This window comes from Osmia lignaria, chromosome 12 (genome assembly GCF_051020975.1).
Source record: "Osmia lignaria lignaria isolate PbOS001 chromosome 12, iyOsmLign1, whole genome shotgun sequence".
NCBI classification, from domain to species: Eukaryota; Metazoa; Arthropoda; class Insecta; order Hymenoptera; family Megachilidae; genus Osmia; species Osmia lignaria.
In genome coordinates this window covers 10,847,981-10,873,253 of record NC_135043.1, presented here as the reverse complement: position 1 = coordinate 10,873,253, position 25,273 = coordinate 10,847,981, and the positions used below count along the sequence as shown (strand labels likewise).

General features: G+C 30.5%; 6 protein-coding genes across 17 annotated transcripts; 2 read left to right on the top strand and 4 right to left on the bottom strand.

Moving 5' to 3' along the window:
* The first annotated feature begins 66 nt into the window (after nt 1-66).
* On the top strand, nt 67-12,448 carry LOC117610044 (uncharacterized). Its single transcript, XM_076691395.1, has 11 exons — nt 67-856; nt 2,403-2,456; nt 2,658-2,745; nt 2,835-3,044; nt 3,120-3,372; nt 3,463-3,811; nt 3,866-4,235; nt 9,032-9,237; nt 9,816-10,694; nt 10,875-11,396; nt 11,480-12,448. Exons 1-11 carry the CDS (start codon nt 797-799, stop codon nt 12,287-12,289), a joined length of 3,801 nt encoding a protein of 1,266 aa, XP_076547510.1. The 5' UTR covers nt 67-796; the 3' UTR covers nt 12,290-12,448.
* Nucleotides 12,449-12,575: 127 nt separating this feature from the next.
* On the bottom strand, nt 12,576-17,961 carry LOC117610037 (bestrophin-4). Of its 9 annotated transcripts, XM_076691372.1 has the most exons (15): nt 17,734-17,961; nt 17,515-17,566; nt 17,359-17,456; nt 16,787-17,218; nt 16,545-16,692; nt 16,227-16,307; nt 15,825-16,112; nt 15,441-15,575; nt 15,200-15,366; nt 14,659-14,816; nt 14,328-14,558; nt 14,145-14,225; nt 13,926-14,077; nt 13,724-13,855; nt 12,576-13,581 (listed from the first exon to the last, which is right to left on the bottom strand). In XM_076691372.1, the coding sequence occupies exons 7-15, from the start codon at nt 16,001-16,003 to the stop codon at nt 12,780-12,782; spliced, it is 2,037 nt and encodes a 678-aa protein (XP_076547487.1). In that variant the 5' UTR covers nt 16,004-16,112; nt 16,227-16,307; nt 16,545-16,692; nt 16,787-17,218; nt 17,359-17,456; nt 17,515-17,566; nt 17,734-17,961; the 3' UTR covers nt 12,576-12,779. The 9 variants fall into 9 exon arrangements, with proteins under 9 accessions (XP_076547487.1, XP_076547488.1, XP_034192839.1 ...); XM_076691373.1 differs by having other exon boundaries at nt 17,359-17,475; nt 17,515-17,961; XM_034336948.2 differs by having other exon boundaries at nt 16,545-16,670; nt 17,515-17,961.
* A 338-nt stretch (nt 17,962-18,299) lies between these two features.
* LOC117610055 (uncharacterized) lies at nt 18,300-19,242 on the bottom strand. The gene is made up of 3 exons (XM_034336980.2): nt 19,016-19,242; nt 18,604-18,945; nt 18,300-18,515 (listed from the first exon to the last, which is right to left on the bottom strand). Exons 1-3 carry the CDS (start codon nt 19,031-19,033, stop codon nt 18,477-18,479), a joined length of 399 nt encoding a protein of 132 aa, XP_034192871.1. The 5' UTR covers nt 19,034-19,242; the 3' UTR covers nt 18,300-18,476.
* A 29-nt stretch (nt 19,243-19,271) lies between these two features.
* On the bottom strand, nt 19,272-20,298 carry LOC117610049 (26S proteasome non-ATPase regulatory subunit 9). Its single transcript, XM_034336973.1, has 4 exons — nt 20,139-20,298; nt 19,919-20,018; nt 19,652-19,839; nt 19,272-19,572 (listed from the first exon to the last, which is right to left on the bottom strand). The coding sequence occupies exons 1-4, from the start codon at nt 20,247-20,249 to the stop codon at nt 19,345-19,347; spliced, it is 627 nt and encodes a 208-aa protein (XP_034192864.1). The 5' UTR covers nt 20,250-20,298; the 3' UTR covers nt 19,272-19,344.
* A 73-nt stretch (nt 20,299-20,371) lies between these two features.
* Ttc30 (tetratricopeptide repeat domain 30) lies at nt 20,372-25,022 on the bottom strand. Of its 4 annotated transcripts, none has more exons than XM_034336959.2 (10): nt 24,687-24,788; nt 24,331-24,589; nt 24,081-24,146; nt 23,656-23,994; nt 23,461-23,596; nt 23,227-23,391; nt 22,863-23,131; nt 21,166-21,573; nt 20,695-21,079; nt 20,372-20,632 (listed from the first exon to the last, which is right to left on the bottom strand). In XM_034336959.2, exons 2-10 carry the CDS (start codon nt 24,394-24,396, stop codon nt 20,493-20,495), a joined length of 1,974 nt encoding a protein of 657 aa, XP_034192850.2. In that variant the 5' UTR covers nt 24,397-24,589; nt 24,687-24,788; the 3' UTR covers nt 20,372-20,492. The 4 variants fall into 4 exon arrangements, 3 of the variants coding, with proteins under 3 accessions (XP_034192850.2, XP_034192851.1, XP_076547489.1); XR_004582784.2 differs by lacking the exon at nt 24,687-24,788 and having other exon boundaries at nt 20,494-20,632; nt 20,695-20,772; nt 20,858-21,079; nt 24,331-24,668; XM_034336960.2 differs by lacking the exon at nt 24,331-24,589 and having other exon boundaries at nt 24,687-25,022.
* On the top strand, nt 21,691-22,868 carry LOC117610046 (zinc finger CCHC domain-containing protein 17). The gene is made up of 2 exons (XM_034336970.2): nt 21,691-21,944; nt 22,026-22,868. Exons 1-2 carry the CDS (start codon nt 21,828-21,830, stop codon nt 22,701-22,703), a joined length of 795 nt encoding a protein of 264 aa, XP_034192861.1. The 5' UTR covers nt 21,691-21,827; the 3' UTR covers nt 22,704-22,868.
* Nucleotides 25,023-25,273: the final 251 nt, after the last annotated feature.

The following is a 25,273-nucleotide window of genomic DNA, read 5'->3' as shown; positions in this document are numbered from 1 at the left end:
ATTTTTCAGTTACATGAAAATGTATCTCAACACGTTAGAAGTTTCAAATCTATACTAAGCTTATCTAATCCTGATAATTTCTATTCATAGATGTATTTCTCCCGATCCAGTTCATTCTTACAGTGAAATTAAAGAAAAAAGTATAGGTATTCAACTTGACGATAATAGTTGATCTATTTTTCTAAATTGTTTACGAGAGGTCCCCACAAAACTGATTCCCCCCTTACATGAATCACTAGTTTGGCTAAATGGAAAATCACTTCAGCAATAACACTTGAGCAGAACAATTAAATTGACCGCATCGCATTCAATACATCATCACGGTATAATCAACGACCTTTAATCTAGAAAAAGACTAAAACGTACATTCGTCTTGGACAATGGATTGCAACGATTTTCACGAAATTGGGGCTTTCCGTCAGTAACCATAGCCGAATAGAAATTAAGAAAAAAAAAAGAATCTCGTTTACCAGAAGGCTTGCAAATGAATTACTTGGACAGGAAGTCGATTAATAAGTAGAACCAAGTGCAGAAAGCGGATACAAGATAAAGAAGATATCGTCGCCTGATAACGCAGTAGAAAGCGCAAAGTGTGCAATGCGCATGCTCCCATCGGAACCACCATGCGTGCATGCATCGTAGGGGTGTAAAGAGGGTGAAATAACGGAAAGCTGAGTTAGATAGGAAGGGTGCAGTCGCCCAAGACGTTTGCTTGGTCCTATTCTGCAAACCTTCCCTTCAAAACACTTTCCGTTTATTCGATTCCACCTTTGATTCCTTCCCTTCCGTCGACGCGATGGCCCTCGATGTTACCGAGAAAAGTTATATTCTGGACGCAAGGAGCAACTATGAGGATGTAAGTAAATAACAATTGATAAAATTTAATCGCCGTTGTCCTTTGATCCTGTCGTGTTCCTCGGAACACGGTAGAAACGAGTATGTATTGCTTTTTTCTTTTCCTGATAACGATTAACAACGAACGTGCCTCCTAATCGAAGAGGGTAACTTAATTACATAAAGAATGGATTATAGGATTTCGTTTAATATCGTTTGTTCGAGACAACGAGTTTTGAATTTATTCAATCAGCATGATTGATCTTTATCGTCTCACCGATACTGATTAGATTGCAAAATCGATTAGAAACGAATCATGATAAACGGTGCCGTGATTTCATTGAATTTCATTGAATTTCATTGAATAATTGAGGAACGTTTTTTTATTGTTTCTATGGTTATTTGTCGAGTTTGTAAGATGAGTAACTTGAGAATAACGTAATGATAATAACGACAACTATAATAGTAATTATAATGTATGCTCACACCTCCGCATCTATCGCTACATTTATTTTAAAAATAAAACAAACTAAAATATTATCTTTGGTTTATTACCTTATTTTTTAAAAATAAAATGTAGCAGCATAGATATTTTTTACAATTTTCTTATAGTGTTTTAATGTTTACTTAAATTATGCGTAATAGTAGAGAGAAAAAGAAAAAGTTTTGCAAATTTCGCACTTTTTTTATAATTAGTTGGAAAGAAAGGAGATGAAAATATATTTGATGATTCAAAGTTGCGGTATTAAGAAAGAAGAAAAATCTATAACTCATCGCATTCGTATACATGTACTACTTACATACATATACACATTTTGTTTCAATGTAATTTCTGTTTATCACCCATTCAAATTCTTTTATATGTATACATACATATACTACATTATTACTTCTTGCTTTCATTTTGAGCGAATTCAATTTGCACGTGTATTTATATATAATTCTGTTAACCTTTATGTATATGTATACAATTTCTAAATGCAGTAGTTTATAAAATTTCATATAATTACGAGATTTTGTAATTAATTTTATTTATATTTTTTCTCGAATCAACATAAATGAATGTAGTAATGTGTATGCATAGGGTGGGGCATCCAAATTGGTTAACATTCCTTTTGTTTTTATAATAATATTATACAAATACAAACACGAATAATTTTCATCGATATTTGTACTTTTTTCAATTATTATAATCATCTTGTTCACATATGTAAATCATTGGAACTTTTTTTTTTCTATTCCATTTTACAAATTTGGAAGAATATTTTATAACACAAAATATCTTCATTGTTTAAGTATTGAAAAGAAAAAAATAATAATAAAAAATATTTTTAGTATCTATATCTACATGTATATGTATGTAGGTTTATTCAATAATCAATAAAAAATGACTTATAAAATGTACATAATTTTATGGGGTTTTAAAAATAAACTGTATCAATCATTTTAAATATGAATAAGTTACCTTATATTACTACTCGTATTTTTTATTTGATCATTTAGAAATTGTTTAATTTGTAAAATGAATCATTCATTCAAATTGTATCGTAAATTTTTATGCTACACAGGTCGGCAGCCTCGGATCAGAGGAATCTTACGATGATATGAGGCAACTTGTCGGGGCAAGTAATAATATTGATAAACTAGTAATTTAAAAAAATGTATCAGAATTTAATCTAATCTCTGGTAGTGCACGATTTACGATATTTAAATTAATAACTCTACGATAACAAATAATTCGTACTACTTTTTTCTTAAATTACAAATGTTATTGTTGGCGCAATTCTTTAATTCATCAATATACATATAATATGATTTTATAGGAGAAGAAGGAAGAATCCGGAAAATTCAATAGTCTACCATTGGCCAGTTTTAATTTCATCAATTCCATTATCGGCAGTGGTGTTATTGGTAATTCCCATCAGCAATTTATTAAAATTAATTCCTTTGAACACCGAAGATTCATTAATGATTCTAAATGTTAAATGAACATTTTTTAGGCATACCCTATGCCCTTCACCAGGCTGGATTTGGCCTTGGAATAGTATTGTTAATTTTGGTAGCAGGCCTTACTGATTATTCATTGATTTTAATGGTCAGAAGTGGTCATATTTGTGGAGAAATGAGCTATCAAGGTTTAATGAGGGCCAGTTTTGGTCGCACTGGATTTTATATCCTTACCACTCTGCAGTTCATTTATCCATTCATAGGTAAATATGTTCCGTAAATACGTTTCGCATTACTAAATTATTGTAAAATTCTCATTCTCTCTAATTCTTTTCCAGCAATGGTCTCTTACAACGTTGTTGTCGGCGATACGGTAACGAAAGTGTTGATAAGAGTAACAGGAATGAACGAAACGAGTATATTTGCTCATCGTCAAACGGTCATCTTCTTCGCGACGGTTTGCGTCACCATACCATTGTGTCTTTACAGAAACGTAGCCCGTCTGGCCAAGATCTCTTTCCTTTCGTTGGTCTGCGTCGGTTTCATTCTCTTGACTATCTTAATTCGGATGGGTACGATGTCTGCAATTGTGTGAGTGATTTAATTCATTATAGTTTCTCGCCTAACACGTTCATTATTAACAGAATATGTATACATATATCACGTAAATTCGTTTCTCAGGCCAAGCCAAGAAGAGAGTTGGCGATTTGGAAATTTTCGTGGCATCATTCCTTCAGTTGGAATTATGGCTTTTGCCTTTATGTGCCATCATAATACGTTCCTTATATATGAGTCTATAGAAAGAGCTACTCAACAAAAGTGGGACGTAGTCACCCATTGGTCACTCTTCACCTCGTTCTTAGTTGCCGCAGCTTTTGGAATTATTGGCTACGCCACCTTCACCTCCTACGTACAAGGAGATCTTATGGAGAATTATTGCTGGGACGATGATTTGATGAATTTTGCAAGAGTCATGTTTAGTGGGACTATCCTCTTAACTTTTCCCATCGAATGCTTCGTAACTAGAGAAGTGAGTAGTATACATCGCATCGTTGCATATATGTTGATTAACATTATTTTGCAGGTAATCCTAACAGCAATCAAAGGCACGGATGAACTTGAAGATCATACCGCATATGTTCCTAATTCGGACAGGAAGTACTTGATAATCACTCTGGCGATAGTAATCGTTGCTTACTTGATCTCCATGTCCACGGATTGTTTAGGAGTGGTCCTGGAATTGAACGGTATCTTAGCTGCAGTACCTTTAGCCTACGTTCTTCCTGGACTGTGCTACCTCAAGCTTGAAGAGGGCCCAGTTCTCTCGTCCAAGAAGCTTCCGGCTCTTGGTTTGATGACCGCTGGTGTGTTTGCTGCTGTTTCTGGATTATTGCTTCTCATTTTGAACAGCGATACTTCTAGTTCCTGTGTACACGGAAAGGTAATGCCGTATTGTATCGACAGTTCAAATAGTACGAGTTTTAATTCAAGCATCAATAGTACCGAACCGATGTAATTTCTTCGTTGAAGAATACATGTATGTAGGACATTGTTCTTAGATCAGGTAGTTTTATACCTTTGAAATTGTGGTTGGAATCGAGCTTGAGGGACAGAAACGCGTTCATAGAACTGCTTCTAGATTTGTTTCTCCCTTTTCTTGCCTTATCTTGTTTTGTCTCCTCTCGTCTTGTCTTGTCTTGTCTTGGCTTGTCTTGTCTTGTCTTGTCTTGTCTTGTCTTATCTTGTCTTGCATATAAATCCTGAAATACTGAAATCCTGAAAGCAGGATAAATTAGGATATCGAAAACTTTAACACGTTTATTGACGCACCCTGCTTCACAAGATGAAGTAATTACAATCACGAGATACGATTATTTTATTTTGGAATTTAAACTTCACTACGGATATTTTGCATAATTAGCGTAATATTAATATTAATTACAATTTCTTTCAATTTCGATTTTCTTATCTGAAAGCATAGATTTGCTACTTCGAACTTACCAGAATATGTAATTTTATTTAACGTTTTTCAATCATTAAATTAACCGTAAATTAAATGCATAGTGTTGTTGACGTCAACGTGTAAACGTGTTAAAAGTTAAAAGATTCTTTATTATACCTAATATTATTGAAATAGAGAAGCTAGAATTATAAACGCGGGTTTCTTTCAATCAAATAATTAAAATTAAAAAATCTCTTTTCCACTTGTAACTTATTGTGTTATTCACCCAGTTAGGATATAGTAGATGAGAATACCTAAATAAATTATAAACTATCTATAATATGTTTATTAAGCGTGGAGATTTAAATGCAAGTTGAGAGTAAACCGATTATTATCAGATACATTAAAGATTTGTAAGCATCTACCTATCTGTTGAATTTATCAGCATTTTATCTTGTTGTACGCGTGAAATGAAATATTTTTAAAATCAAACACTATAGATTATAGAGACAATATATATATATATATATAGTATAATATTAATATACAAACTGACTTTAAATCGGTCATTGTTTGTTGCAGTTGTTAACCCAGTCATTTTAAGCTTTAAATTGATATACATACATACATATAATAAGTATTATTTTGCCATATTGCCATGGTATGACAATTTTCTTTTCTTTTTTATTCTCCAGTGTAATTTAACTTTTACATTCTTCCTAGAATATTAAATAATAATTTATTGAATATTTCATTTACAAAATTTCAGAATTACATACTCAGCTCTCGTTTGTTGGAATTTACGCGTACCTGGATGAAAATTCGTATAAAGTACCTCCTACTTATGTATGTACAATTGATCAGATGAATAAGTACTAATATTATTACCAGTATAAAACCTATTTAAGATAGGAATGACGAATGATGATAAATTATTTAATTTCCAAAGATAGAAAAAAGAATGAAATAGGTGAATAGGTGAATACCGTCAAAATAAAAGAATTCGTGAATGAATTAAGAAATGAATTAGGGAAAAGTATACATACATATATGTTTAATATTTCATTGCTGGCGGTGAAATGTGCCATGGTAGTGTACGCAAGTGTTCCATCAAGACAGATTTTCTATTTAAAATTGAATTGCGTAGAATACTTATTAACAAATATGCGTATAGCTGCCAAGAAATTACTATTTATAAAGTCGCTAGTCCATTTCGATTAATTACTTTCTACATAATGGATGAGGGAAAAAATATTTATTTTATAGAAGAGAACAAAAAAAAAAACGGAAAAGATGAGAATTCTATTCTTCCTTTACGACGAACGCACGTTATGTTGATACATATTTTTTGAAATATGTGATGATAGTGACTCATTTAACAACACCATTATTTTTCATCAACTCAATATAACCAAAACTATTATTTATCGATAAGAATAATACTCATTATAATTAAATAACTGAATAATATTAAGCTGTTATTGACACTATTTTTCGAATCTTTATCGTAGGAGCATATATTACGAACGATGTGGTATAGAATATTACGATTTTGTATTAAAAAAAAAAAGAAGTGAAGACGAAGAAGAAGAAGAAGAAGAAGAAGAAGAAGAAGAAGGAAAAAAGAATAATATAATAATGATTATTCGTTTATGCGTATTTTTTCATTTTCTTATTTTTTTATTGTAAATTATTCATTTTATTGTTCTTGTGAAAAAAACGGGTGTCCTATTTTCTTTTTCAATACAAAATCGAAATTGTTTGCTTTCTGGAATACTTTAAATGTAAAAAAATGTCAGACAGTTCAATTAATTTCAATGTTGAATTATAAGTTTCAGATAGAATTACTGTGTGATCATGGATGTTACCTTGATTCAGATTTAAAAATATTTATCCTTTTGGATGCGTTCAATCTTAACAAGTGTGTGATGTATATGTATTATTAGGCCTAATAAGTATTACTTGATATAAATGAACGCTAATTATTATTAGAAAGATGGCAAATAACAAAGACCACAATAACGAAAGTATTTAATGAAGATTGATAAGGGAATTACATTATTTAAATTATTATCCAGTTGGAATCTTTATTGTTAGAGTACATGCAAAATCTACCGGATGTCCGTAAATTTTCTACTTAACATATATGCGCTTATATGTATCTGTATCTAAACGTGTATTCAATTTTCTGCCTATCTTCCCCTGCTGACCTGACGTTCAGTCGTCGGTGCTGGGCGGGTTGCAGGTTTCAGGCGCTTTTTACTCGAATTTTTAAACGTTAATTACTGAAAAACAAAGCCGTAAACGCTATTTCGTTATTCTTGATTTTCGTCTTATTTTGATCCCTAGAATCACCCCCTTAAAATTTTGCCCACAAGTTTTGAAAAACTAAATACACTTTAAGATACATGTTAGATAACAGATTGATTAACAAAAGAGACCCTAATGCACAAGAAGCTGAAACTTATTTTACGGACATTCGGTATACATATGTATATGTATTAGTTTAAATAATTAAAACTATTGTAAAACACAATTAAGGTTAAATATGCGTAACAAAAGAACAGCAGTCATCATATTGACGACAATCGTGTATCGCAGACCAACCAAAAGTACTAATACGTTAAACAAATGGACGATAATCTGAACCTACGATGAACAGACGAATTAACGTTGATAATCAAAATTATTATAACAATGTAGAAGGTTCCTAATTCTCTGAAATAAATTGCAACCATCTTTTCTTCATAGTCGTAATCATACGTAAATACATACATATTTTTCTATGATTGGTTTGCTCTGATCTCATGTTAAAGGAACGATAAATTTTTATACATTGCATCTATTTTCAATCATCAGTAATTATTTGTACAGTTATCTTGAAAGAAAATTTCAGTCTATCTTAAACGGGGATAGTTCCATTGTCGTTAATAAGTTTTGCACACATTCTTTATTATATGTATACAACTACGATTTCTTACAAGGAATTCACATTTTATAATGTTTAAATATTTTTTTAATTATACAAGCAATGCACAAAGTAAAATACTGCGACGTAATACACACACATGTATAGTTGATATATTTTCTTCTGATATAAAATAAATACAATAGTGCAATAATCAGATCATGATCAAATTTATTAGATATACATAGGAAATTTCTGTAAATATCTATTATGGAGTTTCCTTCACAGATGCTATATTTTTTTTAAATTACTAAAAATGAACAACAGCTTTATTAATGTATTATAAACATTTAAATATGTTTAAACAACAATCGAAGTGAACAAAAAACACCCAAAACATACCAGTGTTAAAAACAATTTTTTAAATTTTAAATAAACTGAGCATGCGCATATAGCATAAGAGTTAAACGTTCGCGCCATCAATTTGAAATTCAAACGTAAATGTTCATTTTAAAACTTACTTTTTTTTTCTGTCAATATTTTTTTCTTCAATATTACACATTATGTGTAAAATATCTTCTACGGCATTATAGAACAAACTTGTTGTGTAATTAGATTAACCTAAAGTAAAAGAAATATCCTAACTTTAATAACACTGAAATATCTAAAGCAAAGAAACAAAATGATCAGATTTTTTATTCATGTTTCTTTATCATAATAAAACAGATACATTATAAGAGTTACCAGAAGATCCCTTGGATATATTCAACTATATGTATGTACATATTTACTCTGTGATACCTGTACAGACAGTGTATATGTATGTACCTACTAGTATATGTTCCGTTAACGCGTGTCTACATATACTTAAATAAAATACTATATTGTAACGTTGACTGAACTAAAGAATAGTAAGTTCGAACAATAAAAAAATAACGAAAATCAATAAATTAATTAAGAGTGGATGTTAATGATATTAATATTAATATTGTTTCTATATTGTTTTGGCCGCAGCGCCCAAGTACTGAGAGAATTGTGCATACCTACCCAAGTTACACAGGCAACACTTTATTTTGTATTACCATAATACATATATCTGTATTAACTTGGGCATAACAAATAATTATAATGATTTATGCAATCTATTATGAACTGGTTAACATTTTTTAGCCATTATGTTTATTATACATATTTACATTTTATAATCTCCCTTTATACAGATATATGTAATAGCCTTTATACGAATAAGTACATTTATGCTTTCAAACCATAAACATGAATTTAATATCTCAGATTTTGTAGTGATATACTTTTTTAGTATGTTTGAATAATGTTATCAATTATAGGAACGAATGCATTAGGCGAGAAAAATGTCAAAAACGTCCTCGGTTTCCGTGGAGGGGAGTTCGAGATCATTGCTTGTTTTCTAAATACATATGTATACATTAAAATGGAAGTTTCAAAAAGTGAGCATCTACTTGATACCTGTGAACAAATTTACGGGGACGAGTGTAGAATATGTTTAAAAAGAGCCGTTGAAATTTGCGAATTATTTAGAAATGGAGACGCTATTCCTCATAAACTTATGGCCGTTGCTTCTGTACAGGTTAGTTTATTTATTCGCTTTGTGATAATATCCTGTCGAAAAGTAATTTTCATCAAATTCTACTCTCTTCTTTTATTTTTTTATTTTTTTTTTTTGTACGTTAATTAAAAGTTAATATTATCTGTTCTTCGTGCCATACAAAAATAATTTTTAGGACCAATACAATTTGTATTATTAATTACAAATAATGGAAGCCAACACAAAAGGGTAAAAACCAATTTAAAAATTTGAGAGGATACTAAAAAACATTTAAAACATACTGTATTTTCAAAAAACTTAACCCTTTGAACTTGGAATATTTCAACTGTTCTTCTATTGTGTAATTATTCATGTAATATATAATTAATATAAGTTAGCGTTGAAACTTTATTTTTTATGATAACAATTTCTTTTGTTTTTTTTTCTCTCCAATGATATATAATATTTATTTTTAAAAGTGATTCTTACACATTTAAAGGAAACTGATAATTTCATAAATATAAGTAAGAATGTAAATAATTATAGCTAACATGTAGATATTATTAAAAATATTAATAAAATATCGGTATGAAAGCTATGACATATATTTGTCTTATTAGGTGGAACAAGGTGATGGTTTACCTCCAGTGATTTGTGTACCTTGTAATCAACGTTTGGATGCATCTTATGATTTTAAATGTCAAATACAAAATTCAGATGAAAAACTTCGTCAATTTTTAAAATTAAAATCTGATAATGATTCAATTAGTAGCACCACCATAGTTACAGCAATAATTGCTGATGTGATATCTAATGTAATATCTTCTGAGAAAGAAAGCTCAGTTAAGCCAGAAATTTGCTCTACAGATTTTTGTTCTGATAATTTTTCTTTTACAAAGGATGATTCTTTTTGCCTTAGTACAGAAAAGAACTTATTTTGTTATGAAAAGGAATCACAAAGTCAATTGAATGATAAAGAACAAAAGAAAAGCACAGGAAATGTAGATATTTGTACAAGTTTGTTAGAAGAAGATTCTCTAAGGTGCGTTAATTTGGTTAAACAACAAGAATTGCATTTATCGGATACTTGTAAGGTGCAAGACAAGGATACTACATCAGAAATTGAAATTAGTGACCAAGTATCTGAAAATCAACAAATGTTAGAAGAGACATTAAAAACAGATGGTGGTGCACAAGACGATGAGGAGAAACCTTTAATTGTACGTGCAACTAGATTTCGTTGTACGCAGTGTATTAAGTCATTTCATACAAAAGTGGCCTTGCAGAGACATGCTATTGTACATAAGCGTAAAACTAAATTGCGGTATGTCTGTTATGTTTGTGATAAGCAGTATTCAACTCTTGTGAAAGCAAAAAGTCACGTAGCAATTTGTCGTGAAGCTCATGACAGGAAAGAAAATATTCAAGATAAAAAAATCAGTTACAAGCAAGAACAGGAAGTTGCAAATGTGCAAGATAAAAAGTTTAATAATATTCAAGTAAGTATACATATATATATAAATTTTATTTTTATTTGATTGTGTATCAAATTTTATTTTAATTTATTTTTAGCAAAAAAAAAAAGTTAATACTACATATGATTATACTTAAGAGAATTTTTTTTTATTAACGTAATTATTTTACTGGTTAATTAAACATTGTTAATATTTTCACTTCAGGATAAAAGAATAAAAATTCAGAAAAATGATAATTCCTTTAAAGAACAACGAAAAAGTTTAAAATTGAATTGTAAAGTTTGTTCAAAACAATTTACTTATCAAAAGTCGTTTATAACACATGCTAAAAGTCATCCAGAATATAAGTTACAAGAATTGGATGATTCTTCTCTGTGTTCGACAAAAGAAAAGTCAACAGAAAATCTGGAAGAACAGGAGGAAGAAGATGAAGAAGAGGATGAAGAAGAGGACGACGAAGACGAGAACCTTCCTGCTGAAAGTCTACAGTGCACTCAATGTGGAAAGTTATTTGCAACAAAGAAAAATCTTAAAAGGCATATTTCTACGCACAGCGGATTAAAATACACTTGCGAGAGGTGTGGTAAAGGATTTTCAAGAATAGACAAATTAAAAGATCACGAACAATCAAAACACAAGTCTGAAGTATTTGAAGACTCTGATTTTTCTGACAAAGAAGATATGGATGATATAAACAGGGGGGATTGTTTAGAAGGAAGAAAAAAAGTAAGATAGTTAAAATTATTTTATAAAAATCTCAAGTGTTTTATTGTTTAAACTATATTTGACAAAATGTAAAATTCTTTCAGGATCGTGACAACAGACCGCACAAGTGTGCAATGTGTCCTAAATCCTTTGCCCAAGCTCAATCTTTAGCGAATCATGTTGAACGTCATAAACGTGTTAAAGAAACCCAGAAAAGGTTTCTTTGCGAGGTTTGCAGTAAATGTTTTGCGCAAAGTGGTTCTCTTGTTGCGCATATGCGTACACATACAGGAGTTAAACCGTATGTTTGCAATGTGTGTAGTAGGGCTTTTACAAAGAGCACTTATTTACAACTGCATTTACGTACACATAGCGGAGAGAAACCGTATATTTGTCAATATTGTAGTAGAGCTTTTGCGCGTGCAAATACATTGGCACGGCACATTACCATGCACACAGGAGAAGCGAAGTATCATTGTCAGATTTGTACAAAATCATTTAGAAGACTGACCTCATTGAACGAACACACTTATACGCATACTGGTCAACGACCATACGCCTGCAAAATTTGTACAAAGAGATATAATAATGCTGGCTCGCTTTACGCGCATAGAAAAAAGTGTAAAGCACAGCAGTTATCTAATAGTGGATTTACAGTTTCTGTAGAAAACTCGATATCGCACCAAGATATAAACGTTCCACAGGTTTTGATTTATTCACAGCGAAAATTAGTAGAAGACGCAACGGTTGGACAGGTTACACCCACGCCTCAGTACATGATTCCAAATGTACATAATCAAAAGAGTTTGGGATCAAATATTATTCAACCATTTACGATGGAAGATCCAAATGGTTATACAATTAATTCAAAACCATTTAAAAACCCCTATTATACGATATATCCAAATATGTAAAATAACGTGTGCCTAAGATGCATTAAACTATGTCCTTTTCAGGCTTATTTGTACGCTTGTCTTTCTGTTAAAAGGCGATAAATATGAGAGTAAAAGCGTTATAAATAATTATAAGGTAAGTATTGGAATAGGTAAATAAATTTAAAAAAAAAAAAAGAATATATAAAATAAATTGATAAGTTTTTAAAAAGAATCATAGTAACTTATAAAAAAGAGATAAAACAAAAATATTGTTTTATCAGTAATTAAAACTGTCGATAATTAGCTTTTAAAATAAAACAGATGAAACTTTTATAAATAATAATGTTTTTATACTAAATTCACTTTTTTCTAAAGGTGTATAATAATAATAATAATAATAATAACGTTGCAATGCATATACGTAATTAATAGAATTTTTATGAAACATATGGGAAGTATTTTTATGTTTTATACCATTAGTTTTGAATACTCTATGGTGTTTATGTATGTGTAATTACAATTCAATAAATTATTCTTTCTTCGAAGGTGAGCCCATATCGTCGTGAGATGTATCTTTTACCAGAGTCTGTGAACACTTATCCAAATGTTTCAAATTTGGTGAGCTTCTTGTGTAAGGTATCATTTCTTCTACTACCAGTATATCTTCCGGCTTTTCTTTTCGATAGGTCTTAATAATTTTCTTCCATTGAATACCTTTCTTTTTACCAGCCTCCAGAGACTTGTGCCTTCTTACGAGATACTTGGGACTTTTGGCTTTTGGTGTAGCTGTTTTTGCTGGAATTGATAAATTGATATCCGATGGTCTTAAGGGGCACATGTTTGTATGATGACACTGCAATTGACACGTGTCTGAATGAGAACTATCGCTTGTGTCTAGATTGAAAGTATCAGGTAACTGTGTATTTTCGAAATCACGTTGTTTTCCTGTCTCTGAAAACTGATCTGAAAGCGCTTCTAACGAGGGTGGATGCAAAACGTGTGAAGTATATTCTCCCCATGGATTTTCTTCGCTGATATATACCGTAGGAGTGTCGATGATTTGTCTGCTAGTTTTTGATAAATTGGAGGTACTTGAGCCAAGTTGCATTTTAGGACTTTTCGTTAATGTAAAAAATGGTTTTCGAGTGTGTTCACTTTGCGATATTGAATGTCTTCCTAGAGATGAAAATTTTCTCATAGTCTCTGTTAGTTTAAATCGTTGTTCTGCTTGTTCCATTCGCGATGGCGATTCTTGAATATCAAACTGTACAATTGTCTCTGAACAAGTTTCATCAGTTTTTGTAGGTGTTTCAGCGCGCGAGCTGATCTGGCTGAAACAAACGAGTCTAACTTAATGAAACTTCATTGTACGAAGAATCTTTGAATGTCTAAAGCGATAAAATAATTAAAAAAATTTTTTTTCATTTTTTTTTTTAACAGAATTATGCAAAAATACATATCAATTATAATTACCGCCTTTGACTGGATGGACTTTCATTGTGAGTGGCTAAACTCATGGTTGACGTATGAAGCGAGGGTTTTACATCTTCTTCGTTTTCTTCTATAACATCTGGTAAAAACATAGTTTGCTTTTCTTCAGGGACTCTGTAATGGAGTGAATTAATTTGTTATTAATGGATTTAGTTCAAGTTAGAAATTTCTTAAGCATACTAACGTCATATTCGCCACGCTACCACGATACGTTTTCTTTTTATAAGCAGCTGCTGCTTCAGTGTATGGTAAAATCAGATTTTCATCGTCGAAGTAAATGTCTTTAACCAAAGGTGGACATCGATTCATTAGCGTGTCGACTCCAAGATAAGATACCTACGATTATAAAAAACAAATCAATTATTATACAGTGTTAAAATATATCTGCAAACAGTAATTATACCTTTGTATGACGATCAATTATCCAGTTGAGTTCAAAATCTTCGTCGTCATCACCGAAAGGATTAATTAATTGTTCTGCCACCTATTAAAATGTAATTCAGTCTTTTTTAAACTGCATATACATACAAAGACCTGATTTAATTTTATAATATTACTATTACTATGCATGTATACATATGTATACCTTTAACAAGCCCATGAAAAAGAAGAATTGCAGAATGGTAAAAACAGGAATATAAACGTCAATTTGCAGTTGAAATTGTTTTTCCTTGCCATCAATATATTGACGAGCTATTAAAGCCACAGCAAAGAAACTGTATGTTGCTAGCGTTACTACTTGCGTATAAACTAAAGGGATTGATATCCAATCGTAGCTCCATAACATGCCGCATTTAGTACGAAACTCACAAAATTCCTGTAGGTATTATTAATAATAATGAATAATTTCAACTTATTATTAGTTTATTAAACAATTCTAAACAGTTTTTTACGTAATACTACGTATAAATACGAACTTCCATGATTAATTTCAATCCTTGAGGATCAGGAGTTCTCTGATTTTGACGTGCATCTTTCAAAAGATTGATAAACCATGTGCAAGGGATCCAGTAGGTATTGAATTCTGAACTTGGTACTGCCAGAAATAATTCTAACTCTAAGGACGTCATGAAACCTGTAAAATTGTAGTTACTTTGTTAATACATCTGTCGGTATAATTATTATTATTATTATTATTAATTTCAAATGTGTAATATTATTAAAATTGGAATATTAATTTCTTCGAAATCTATTGTTAATAATGAAGATAACTTGAGCTCAAGATAAAAAAAAATAAAAATAGTTATACCTACGGAATACAATTTTTGAAAGCACACTCGACTAAAAAAGGGGTTCATCTTCATCGAAATCAATCAGTTTAGTTGAAATTCCGTCATTTCATCATTGACTTTGCCTTGTTAGTTATTCTTCAGCATGAAGAAATATAAATTTTTGCATGCTATGGGTTAACAATTAGCAGGTTCGTGTCAAAAGAAAAAGAGAACTATAATGTTTTACCAGAATCAACAACATGATCAAGCGTTGGGAAACGTTTCTTAACTGCCGAACTGATCGAACGTAAAACTAATATTAGGGAAAGGTTCAAATAACGCATCATACTCCTTCGAAGCATACGAGCGTAATTGTCGTTTCCCGTAACATATAATGCAATTAAATGCATCACTCTAAGAAAATATACATACTGGTCACATATTAATATACAAAAGTATGTTGATATATATTCTATTATAATACTCACTTATCAGGCCAAGGTATTGCTTGATATTGTTGCCACCACCTTTGAGCGACATATGATACGTAGAATCCAAGAACAAAACTTAATGGAATCAAATTGATGAAGTTATCGCAGTAAATAACAATTTGCTCGAATTCTCTGTAAAACGAATATTTTCTATTGAAGAATTGGCAACAAGGAACAACTGAATAATTCATTGATGTAATAATCAATGATGGGATAAATAGAATCTTCTTCTTATACAATATAATAATACATATTATCTCGATTATTTTTATTCCAATGTATTTGAAATTAGTTGATGATTAAATATTAAATTCATCTGATAACTGCATCCCATCACTGTTAATATAGCATTCATACAATATTGAGAATTGAATTGCAAACCTTTTCTGCTTGGAATTAAGCAAGTAACGATAAATAGCGGAAAGTGCGGCAAAAAGAGTTAAAAACAGGAAGAGTTCTCTATAGATAAGCTTGTAGAGTGAGCCTCTCCACATAAAAAGTAGCCTGGTGAATCCACCCCTCGTTGAGTTAGCGACTTGATATTGGTACGAGACCGTCATCCTTCATTCAGTTCTTATCAGTTTCGTAATCAAAGTAATTTCCTCGTGAGATTAGCAATAATTTCTTCCTTTTCATCGTTAATGTAAGTTGCCGTCTTTTTTCTTCAATCTGGCAAACAGATATGTAATCAAAGTTGGCGTGAATAATAAAATAAAGTAAAGTAGATAACAAATTGAAATTTTGCAATCAAATTTTTATATTCTATCAAATTTCATTTCATACCTCGGACACTAATCAATTCAGTGGTATAGTGTTTTGTTGAATGGAACAATCACTGATCTACATAATATCCATGGTAGATCTCTGAAAGCATAATAAGATTTATCAAAAATATTATTATAAAAAACAGAAATGAAAATCAAGCAATTGTGACTTTGTAAACGGTACGTCACTGTTGATGTAAAAAAAAAGAAAATCATTGCCGGCAAGTGTCTCCGCGAGTGTTTGTACGTATAGCATAAATAATGACGAGTAGTTTTGGGAGACCCGCCAGTATGCAGCGCGCTTGTTAAATTTAACTTTGTATATTGGAATAACTACCGTCTGAGTAAACACTCGTTTCATACGAGGTTTCACAGTACATCACAATTGCAATTTTACACTGACAATAAGTATTATCTGTTAATGCTTGTTCCTCAAATAGCTTGTAATATAATAATACAGTTCCTGTAGTAATTCAGAAAATATTCTGTAAATATACCAATAGTTTAGAATAATTAGAATTTTATTCGTTCAAACGATGTAAATTCTAATGTGATTGGTACTTTCAGAGGGAATTATACCTCAGGATTAAATAATATCCATATCCACACCTCTACAGAGATTCTCAATGAATCTAAAGCATTATTAATTGATGATACAATATATGTATAATTGAAACATAATCACCAATGTATCCTAAATATGTATATTTTTTCAATTTCATGCCAATAGTCAACTTAAAGTTTACGGTCCAGTCGATCAAATGTTAATGACACGTGTAAGTACATACATACACACGGATCGTCATTATTGTGTCTAACAGATCGTCTGATGGCCACGCGATGCTTTTCGACGGGCCGATCTAAAAATATGTATGTTGGAAAGAAACATGCGACATTGGCCGAACTATGAAACACTTCCGTTCAGATTTTATTGCAATAGTATAGAGATTAAGTAAGCCAAAACCAAGTTAAAACGGTTTCTTCTTCAGTGACAATCTAATTCAAGCATATCTGCAAATAAATACATGTATATGTATAATTATGAATTTGTTTTTTGAATTAAATGCAGTAAAAACTACAAGAAATTTCACATAAATTTGTCAAATACATAATTTCAACTGAAATTTCTATAAATAATTGTTGATACATACATTTATTTTTTATTAAATTTGCGTTAGGCTCCTTTCATCATTAACATAGGATATATGTAAGTATGTAGCAAAAATCCATAATTAAATTTCACTTCATGCTAGAATAAATTTAGTTAACTAATACAAGTTACAATTATACCGCCAAATTGATCTCACCTTCAATTGAACTGGATGCTACAATTTTCTTATTTTCTTCATTTACATACATCTAAAACAGCGTGTCTGTTGTATATTAAACGTATTTCACACGATTATATTTACTTTCACAGCGAAATATTTCAATCGAAACATTCTGACGTGTAGTTAGAAACAACTTAAATATGTATTTTCTTTTTTATTTCAAAGTTGATTCAAAGTTTCAACTATTACACTTACTGTATGTAAGTTTGGCTGTGGATTTGTGTATAATCCGCTACGTGTAACAATCGCAACTAACTAATACATAAATACATAATGTCATAACTATATTGTATATTTCAACATCTTATTGTTTGGGTTTTAATCAAATAAGCACTGTTAACATAAACAATGTTTTATAGACAAATAGAAACGTAGGTATGGTAACTCGAAGACAGTTAGTAGTAAACTGCATCGCTAAGAAAATCAGTATCGTCATTGCGAATGTTAACATTGAAGCTGTTCAATTTGGATCCCGATGGCAGATGCCCAAATCTAAAAAGGGTTGAATGTCAAGCTCGTATTAGGCATTGCAAATCTATACCTGTCTTTGACGAATTAATTGTAATTCGGTAACCTTCATAGAAGAATGGAAAATTTAATATTTTTTTATTACAGATTATCACCATATTAACTTTGTAATTAAGAATAGAATTACAACAAATGACATCAATATCTTTGATATTTCACTATCTACCACGCATAAATTATAGATTTAAATAGAGGTATAGAAATAAAGATATTTCCAATTTTCATGTAAATTATTTTAATATTTTCTATAAGCACATTTTAATTATAAAATATTTCAATACTAGCTACAAGTACAATTTTCACAATTTCATTCACAGTATAGCAATAATAAAATCTAACTACACTTTGCTGTAAGCAAATAATTCCTTCAGATTGTTATACCCAGTTTAGTTCCTCCAAACACTGTCCTCTTACTCATTTTCAACATTTCTATCTCTGTGTCTGTTTCCCTGTAATATTGGAGATACATATCTTAGAAATAGTGATACTTAGAAATACTTCCTATTGCAATAACAATTGAAATTCATGAATACTTACATAATTAGAAAGACGCTGTCTGTTTTTAGATAATTCATCCTCGTTTACGTTTTTCACGTCATTCGCAAAATAAGATAAATTATTTTGTGACTTCAAATTGTTATCATTTTTATGAATATTATTACTATATAAAACTGTTTGTTCCTGGTCACGTGGAGCTACAGTTACTACATCGGTAGAAATATCAACAGTTTTAGCAGTCCTCCATACTTCGAGCAATGTTTCGGAATTGTAAAATGGATATAAGGTATAAACAAGTGGCAATGGTTGTTGGTCAGAGTATTCGTAACTGTTAATTTCACTTGATACTTGACAAGCAAAAATAATTAAACTTGATATTACCTATATAGAAAAAAATGTAGTAATCAGTAATATAGGAAGAAAATCAATTTTCCTATAAATTGTAACATACCATCAGTGGAAGATGCATTTTGCTTCTGTATTCCTGTACTATTGCTTCCTAAGAAATGTCTGAGGCTACAATAGCTCTGTAATACCTTTAAATACCCAAGAATGAACTTCTACCAATAGATTATGTGTATTCAATTTCAAGGTTTGAACGTCTAATACTTCTTAGGATTATACCATAAGAATCCATTTAGTGATAAATTAAATTCATCACAGATCATTAAATAATAAAGAGAGCAGATTATAAACATAATTCTGAATATTATTTATACAATATATAAATATTCTTTTATTATTTAACGTATACACAAAAAATTTATAATTACAAATACTTTATCTTTCAACTGTCTCTATGGGTATTACATTGCAGCCTAAAAGGCCGTTACCAACCCAAGGACGTGGAATTAAAGCCAAGACTATAATATTAGATCCGCGTTTAATTTTCACATTGATTGTTTTATATCTGCTGTTTTGTACCAAGGTACCAATATCTTTTAATGATCTAAAATTTCGACAATCGATAGAACCAAATTCTATTATCAGGTCTTCAACTTGAATTCCCTGTAAAAATTTCATTGTCAATTTGTATAATCATCCGTGGTTCTTTAAATGATATAACAATTTAAAATATATTTTTCACCGCCATCTCTGCTGGAGAACCTGCAGATACCAGGTTCACTCTCAGGAAAGGTTCGGTTGATGCGCATTCTTGAGTGTAACTTGTACTTGGAGTAGAATAACTTTCCACTTGATTTCCTGCCAGACCATGCACTTTGTGCAAACCCTCTTCTATTTTTCTCATCAAGGCTTTATGATCATTTCTGAGACCTAATCACTTAAAAATGTACTAATAAGTTTAAGTTATTCAAATTTTAACCCAACAAAATTGCGTAATAATTAAACGCACATATTATCTTATGTCTCGTATGTCTGACTTGGTAAACATCAATATCGGTTCGTGGATACCCGTCAGAGTCCACCAGCTGATCATCCATGCCGACATGATTCTGCAATTTTTTATATTATCAAAAATTTTAACGGAATACATTATATGTATGTACATATATTATTGATAGTATGATTAGACATTCTATACAAATCTAAGATATACATATTAATGTACGTACAGAATCTAAAATTTCTTTCAAATCCTTCAAATCTGATTCAATTTTATCTTTATCTTTCATAAGTTGGAGGACATAATCCTTTGCTTCCTGTAACTCCATGTCGACCACCATTTTCGTTTACTTACACCACTGCTTACACTGAAACCTACGTCATTAATCAGGAACGTATATACTACGTAAATAGGCGACTTGTCTCGGAAGTATCAATACAATTACAAAAAATTATAATATAATTATATTTTTAATATTTTTTACAAATTTTATGTTAAGATTTAATGATCGTATACATATGTACATATAATAAATCCTTGCTACCAAATGTTACATATGTTACACATATCTTTACGTAGATATTCACATTTGTAGTTTTAAGAATAAAGCTTTTAAATAACGCGCTTCGTATACAACCGTTTCTTTTCCTTGAGGAGTTACGGAAAGCATATCCTGCATATCAAAAGGCTGCTCTACAACTGTCACCACGTCTCTTCCATAAACTATAAAATAAAAGTTTTAATAATTATATAGTAACTATATTAAAGAAAAAAATATTGTATACCTTCACAGTGTTCCAAGAATTGTATACATTCCTGAAGTGTAGTATCTTTTAAAACTACTAGTTGCTTAGCCAGCTGTTCTAAAAGAGATAGAAAGCATCTTTTCGCATAAAACCAAGTATCTGTTCCTAATTTTTTATTATAAGGTTCCAAACTTTTCATTACTCTGGATATCCCAAATTCATAATTTCCTTTTGAACAATACAACGTTCCAATTACTAAATTTACAATGCACAAGTGAAATAATTTTTTCTCCTGATCTTCTTGCGAAACGGCTTGCTCTTCCTTTTCAATTTTTTTCATCAATCCTTCAGCTTCCGCATTCTGAGAGTTCATAATGTAGCTAACGCATAAATTAGCAAGTACTATAGCGCTTACATCTAAAATCTGAAATTTTAATAATATTTTATAATTAATAACTTGAAACTTATAAAAGTAACTAATAAAAATGAAATAGTAACTAATTAACTAACATTATCATATTTTTTTCGAACAATCGGCTCGTAAAATCCAGTCGCTTCTTTAAATTTATTTTCTTGCATAAAAAGAGTATGAGCTACGTTTAGTTTCCATATATCATGCTCATTGCAGAATTCCACGCTTTTTCTGAAAATCTTTTCCACTTGTATATAATTCCCAAGTTCCCAATAAATTTTAGCTTGTGCCATTAAAACTGGTATGTATCTTTCTAAGGCTTCTTCGTAATCATTTACTGCTTTTTTAACGGCATTATCATCGTGATTTAATCTTGCTTCTTGTACTCTTTTTGTAGCTTTTCGTAATATTTCCATATGTTTATTACCAAGATCGTCAAATTTCCGATAGGCTTCTTCTGGTGAAGTTTGTTGCGTAATTAATGCATCCAAAAAATCATATAAATACTACAAAATAAGCATTAATTGTAATTATTGTCAATTTTTAAATTTAAATGTACATACAATATTGTACATTTTTTTGTATTCTTGTTACTCGTCCCCCTTATTACGTTGCGCTTGCTACAGGCCTGAGTATTTTATTGGTGAGCCTAACCTTTCAATTCGTGCATGATTATTTACTTTATTGTTACTGATTTCCGTATAAGTATTAATATCAGTATAATTTACAAAGAGAAATATTAGTATTCAATTGTATAAAGATGGCAAATTGTAAGCTAAATGAAATATTTCTTGGAGAAATTGCATCGGTACAGAATTACGGAGCTTTTATCAGAATTCCGGGCTGCTCAGCCCAGGGACTGATACATAAATCACAGGTATTAGAACAGCGTATTCATAATAAATTATTCGGTTCTATGTTTTAATATAAATCCTTTATATTTATAAAAACTCATTAGGTAAGCTCTGCTCGTGTCGACGATGTTGCAGAGATTTTGCAAAAAGGAGAACGAGTATGGTGTAAAATTATTTCAATCGGAGATGATGGTAAAATAGGATTGTCAATGAAATACGTGAATCAAGGAAGCGGTACAGATTTAGATCCGAATGGAGTTGAATTACAGAGAGACACGCAAAAGAGAAAAACTATAGAAAAACATGAACGTAAAACCATACATTTAGAAGCTGTCCTTAATACTACGTGCACTAAATGTGGAACTGCTGGTCATTTATCTAAAGACTGCTTTATGTCTCCTGGTGGGAAAAAATATGAATTAATCCCAGAGATTGAAGAAGAACAACAACCTATTGTTCAACCGCAAACTGATGATGTAACTAAAAAAGAGAAAAAGCACAAAGAGAAAAGAAAGAAAAAAAGGAAAGTTAAAAAACTTAAGCAAAATACGGATGATAGCGATTCGGATAGAAAAGAAATTGTTAAAAAGAAAAAGAAAAAGTATTCTAAAGATCAAAAAAGGAAAAGAAAGAAGCATAATAATTCATTTAGCGATGAAAGCTCTAATGAAAGTTTGTCTAGTCATGATGTGAAAGCTCATAAACGAAAGCATTCAGACAATAGTATAGACAAACATTCCAAAAAATCTAAACACTCAAAAAGTAAACACTCCACTGATTGAGAAATTATATGAATTCGGTAGAATTTCTAATAAAGTTTTCTATCGTTTTCATCATTTTATAAACCATCTAAATTTTTGTGGTAGTGAAATCGAAGTCCGTGAGAAATGTATTTTGAGTGTATAATATATTAATACTACGATAATTAAAATCATACTTACCGACGTTAAGTATTTGTAAGTCAAGTGCACATTTTCAGCAAGCACATCTGCAGCTAAATCATAGTATTGATATTTGCAGTACAACAGTAACAAATTAGCAAAAGTTTCAGGTGGAAATGGATTTTGTTGTAATAAAAACATTAGTTTCTCAAATCCTTCGCTTGGCTTTGTATCCATATTTATTAAGGCTTGATTATGCAAAGTAACAGCATCAAGCTCTTCTTCAGATCTGGGAGGCATATCCGTTAATGCTTCTTTTGCTGCTTCAACTAAAAGCAATTAATTAAAACTCAGACACCCGATAGCAACTATCACGATAGCAATTAAAATAAGTGAATAACTGAAATTTATTTTATACAATTACAATTTTGTAGTTGATATTCTATGGCTGCTTTTAAATTGAATGCTTCTGTTAAAGCTGTTTCGTGAAGCGTTAAAGTATTACCAACACTGCGTACTTCTATGCCTTCTGTTGTCATGCCTACTCCTAATTCTGGATGTTCCTTTATCCCTTGTTCAATAATATCAGCTAACATAAAATGTAGGATAAAAATATTATTGAATTAACAAACTGTATCGTCGATATTAGTATATTTACCAATATGTTTCGAGGATGCAGCATATTCTTTTAATTTAAAATAACAAAGTGCAACATTATATGATAAATGTGGTTTAAAACCTGCAATTTGTAACGCATTAGCAAATTTTTTTAATGCTTGTTCGTATTGTTCTTCCTGAAAAGATCAAATATTAGACCGTTTATAAAGAGTACTTCCAATTTTCATTTTTATACCTTGTATAAAAGACATCCTAAATTAATCTCTGTATCAACATCATCAACTGAGCATTGATCAACAAGATTTTTTGCAGCAACAATATCTTCTTGGCCATATTTTATTGCTGCCTGCAGTTTCTTTACTTTAAATTCCAGGTTGCTTTGATTAACGATACTGGAACATATTGTCCATGCTTCTTGATACATACATGCTTGATGTAAAGATTGACCATGGTATAACTTGTATATACTTTCATCCGGACATAATTGAACTAATTTTTCATAACATTGCGCAGAAGCTATAAAATCTTGAGTATAAAAATAACAGTGAGCAAGTAGAGATAAACAAGGTCTGGACTGTAAAATAATTTATCAAATATGTATAACTTATAAAACTAATTTATCGATAATGTAAAAAATTATTTTAGCATAATCATACATACAGCAGGATAAACATCTAGAAGTGCAATTAACACTTTTATTGTCTCTGTATATCTTTGTTCCTTAATCTGTAATGTACATATCTATTTTGTATGCGTTCAATTAACATTTAAAAGTAATTAAAAAAGTCATTTTCTTGATTTTAAAAATTAGTATCACAGCAAGGAATACCAATGCGTCTGGTAAGACACATTATAATAAGCAATAAACTAAATAGTAAAATAATACAAGTTGGATGTAAATAATCTATACCATTGTATAAATTGTTTTTGTATATTCTCCATCTTTAATGTAAATATTTTGTAGGAAAGTACTCATGTTGTAGGCGTTGACACCTATTTAATTTACAAAATATTGGTGATTATTTATTTCACAAAACTTTTACTATATACTTTACTATCCAATGTGCACAGTATGCATTCAATGTTGTAACAAAGTGCACACACAGTTACCATAGAAACACAGTGACTGTTCCCATATGAAAGAATTCAATTTTGTGCATTTTTAATGCCTATATATAAAATATACATAATACATACATATGTATATAAAACTTAAAACTATAAAAACGTGAACGTCTCGGAAAATGAGCTTTAAATAAATATTACCAAGAACTTCTTTTATTAAACGCTTCAATATAATGAACACATATAATGTTTATCACATTATTTCTCTATTTATAATATAGTATTTAATTATTTTTATTATGCATATTCTTGTATTCGCTTATGTATATATAGTTGGAACTTAAGCATAAAACTGTAACATTGATAGTCTTTTATTTTTTTGTTTTTTAATCATGTTCGACGTAATCTAATTTTTACGTTGAACAATGTACTACATATTTTTCATCGCATCAAACGTTTCTATTTTCGATAAAAAAATATATAGATTTTCACAACTCAAGGCACAAATAATCAAACATTGTTTTCATACATTGCAGAATTGATCATAGTGTTGAAAGAGAGAGAGAGAGTACAAAAAAAAATTGACTATAAAGTGGCGCTATCTTAAGGACGGCGAACGGGCAAAATAGTGAATGTATACCTAATTTTTAAATGAATTTTTAAAGAAAGGACTTGAATACAGTGTAATCAAGTGTAATGTGTTGTATTGATGCATGACTACACGCATACGGTACAATGTGTAAGGATCATACGAGCTAACAGGCATTAAGAATCGGTGTTTTTCTGAT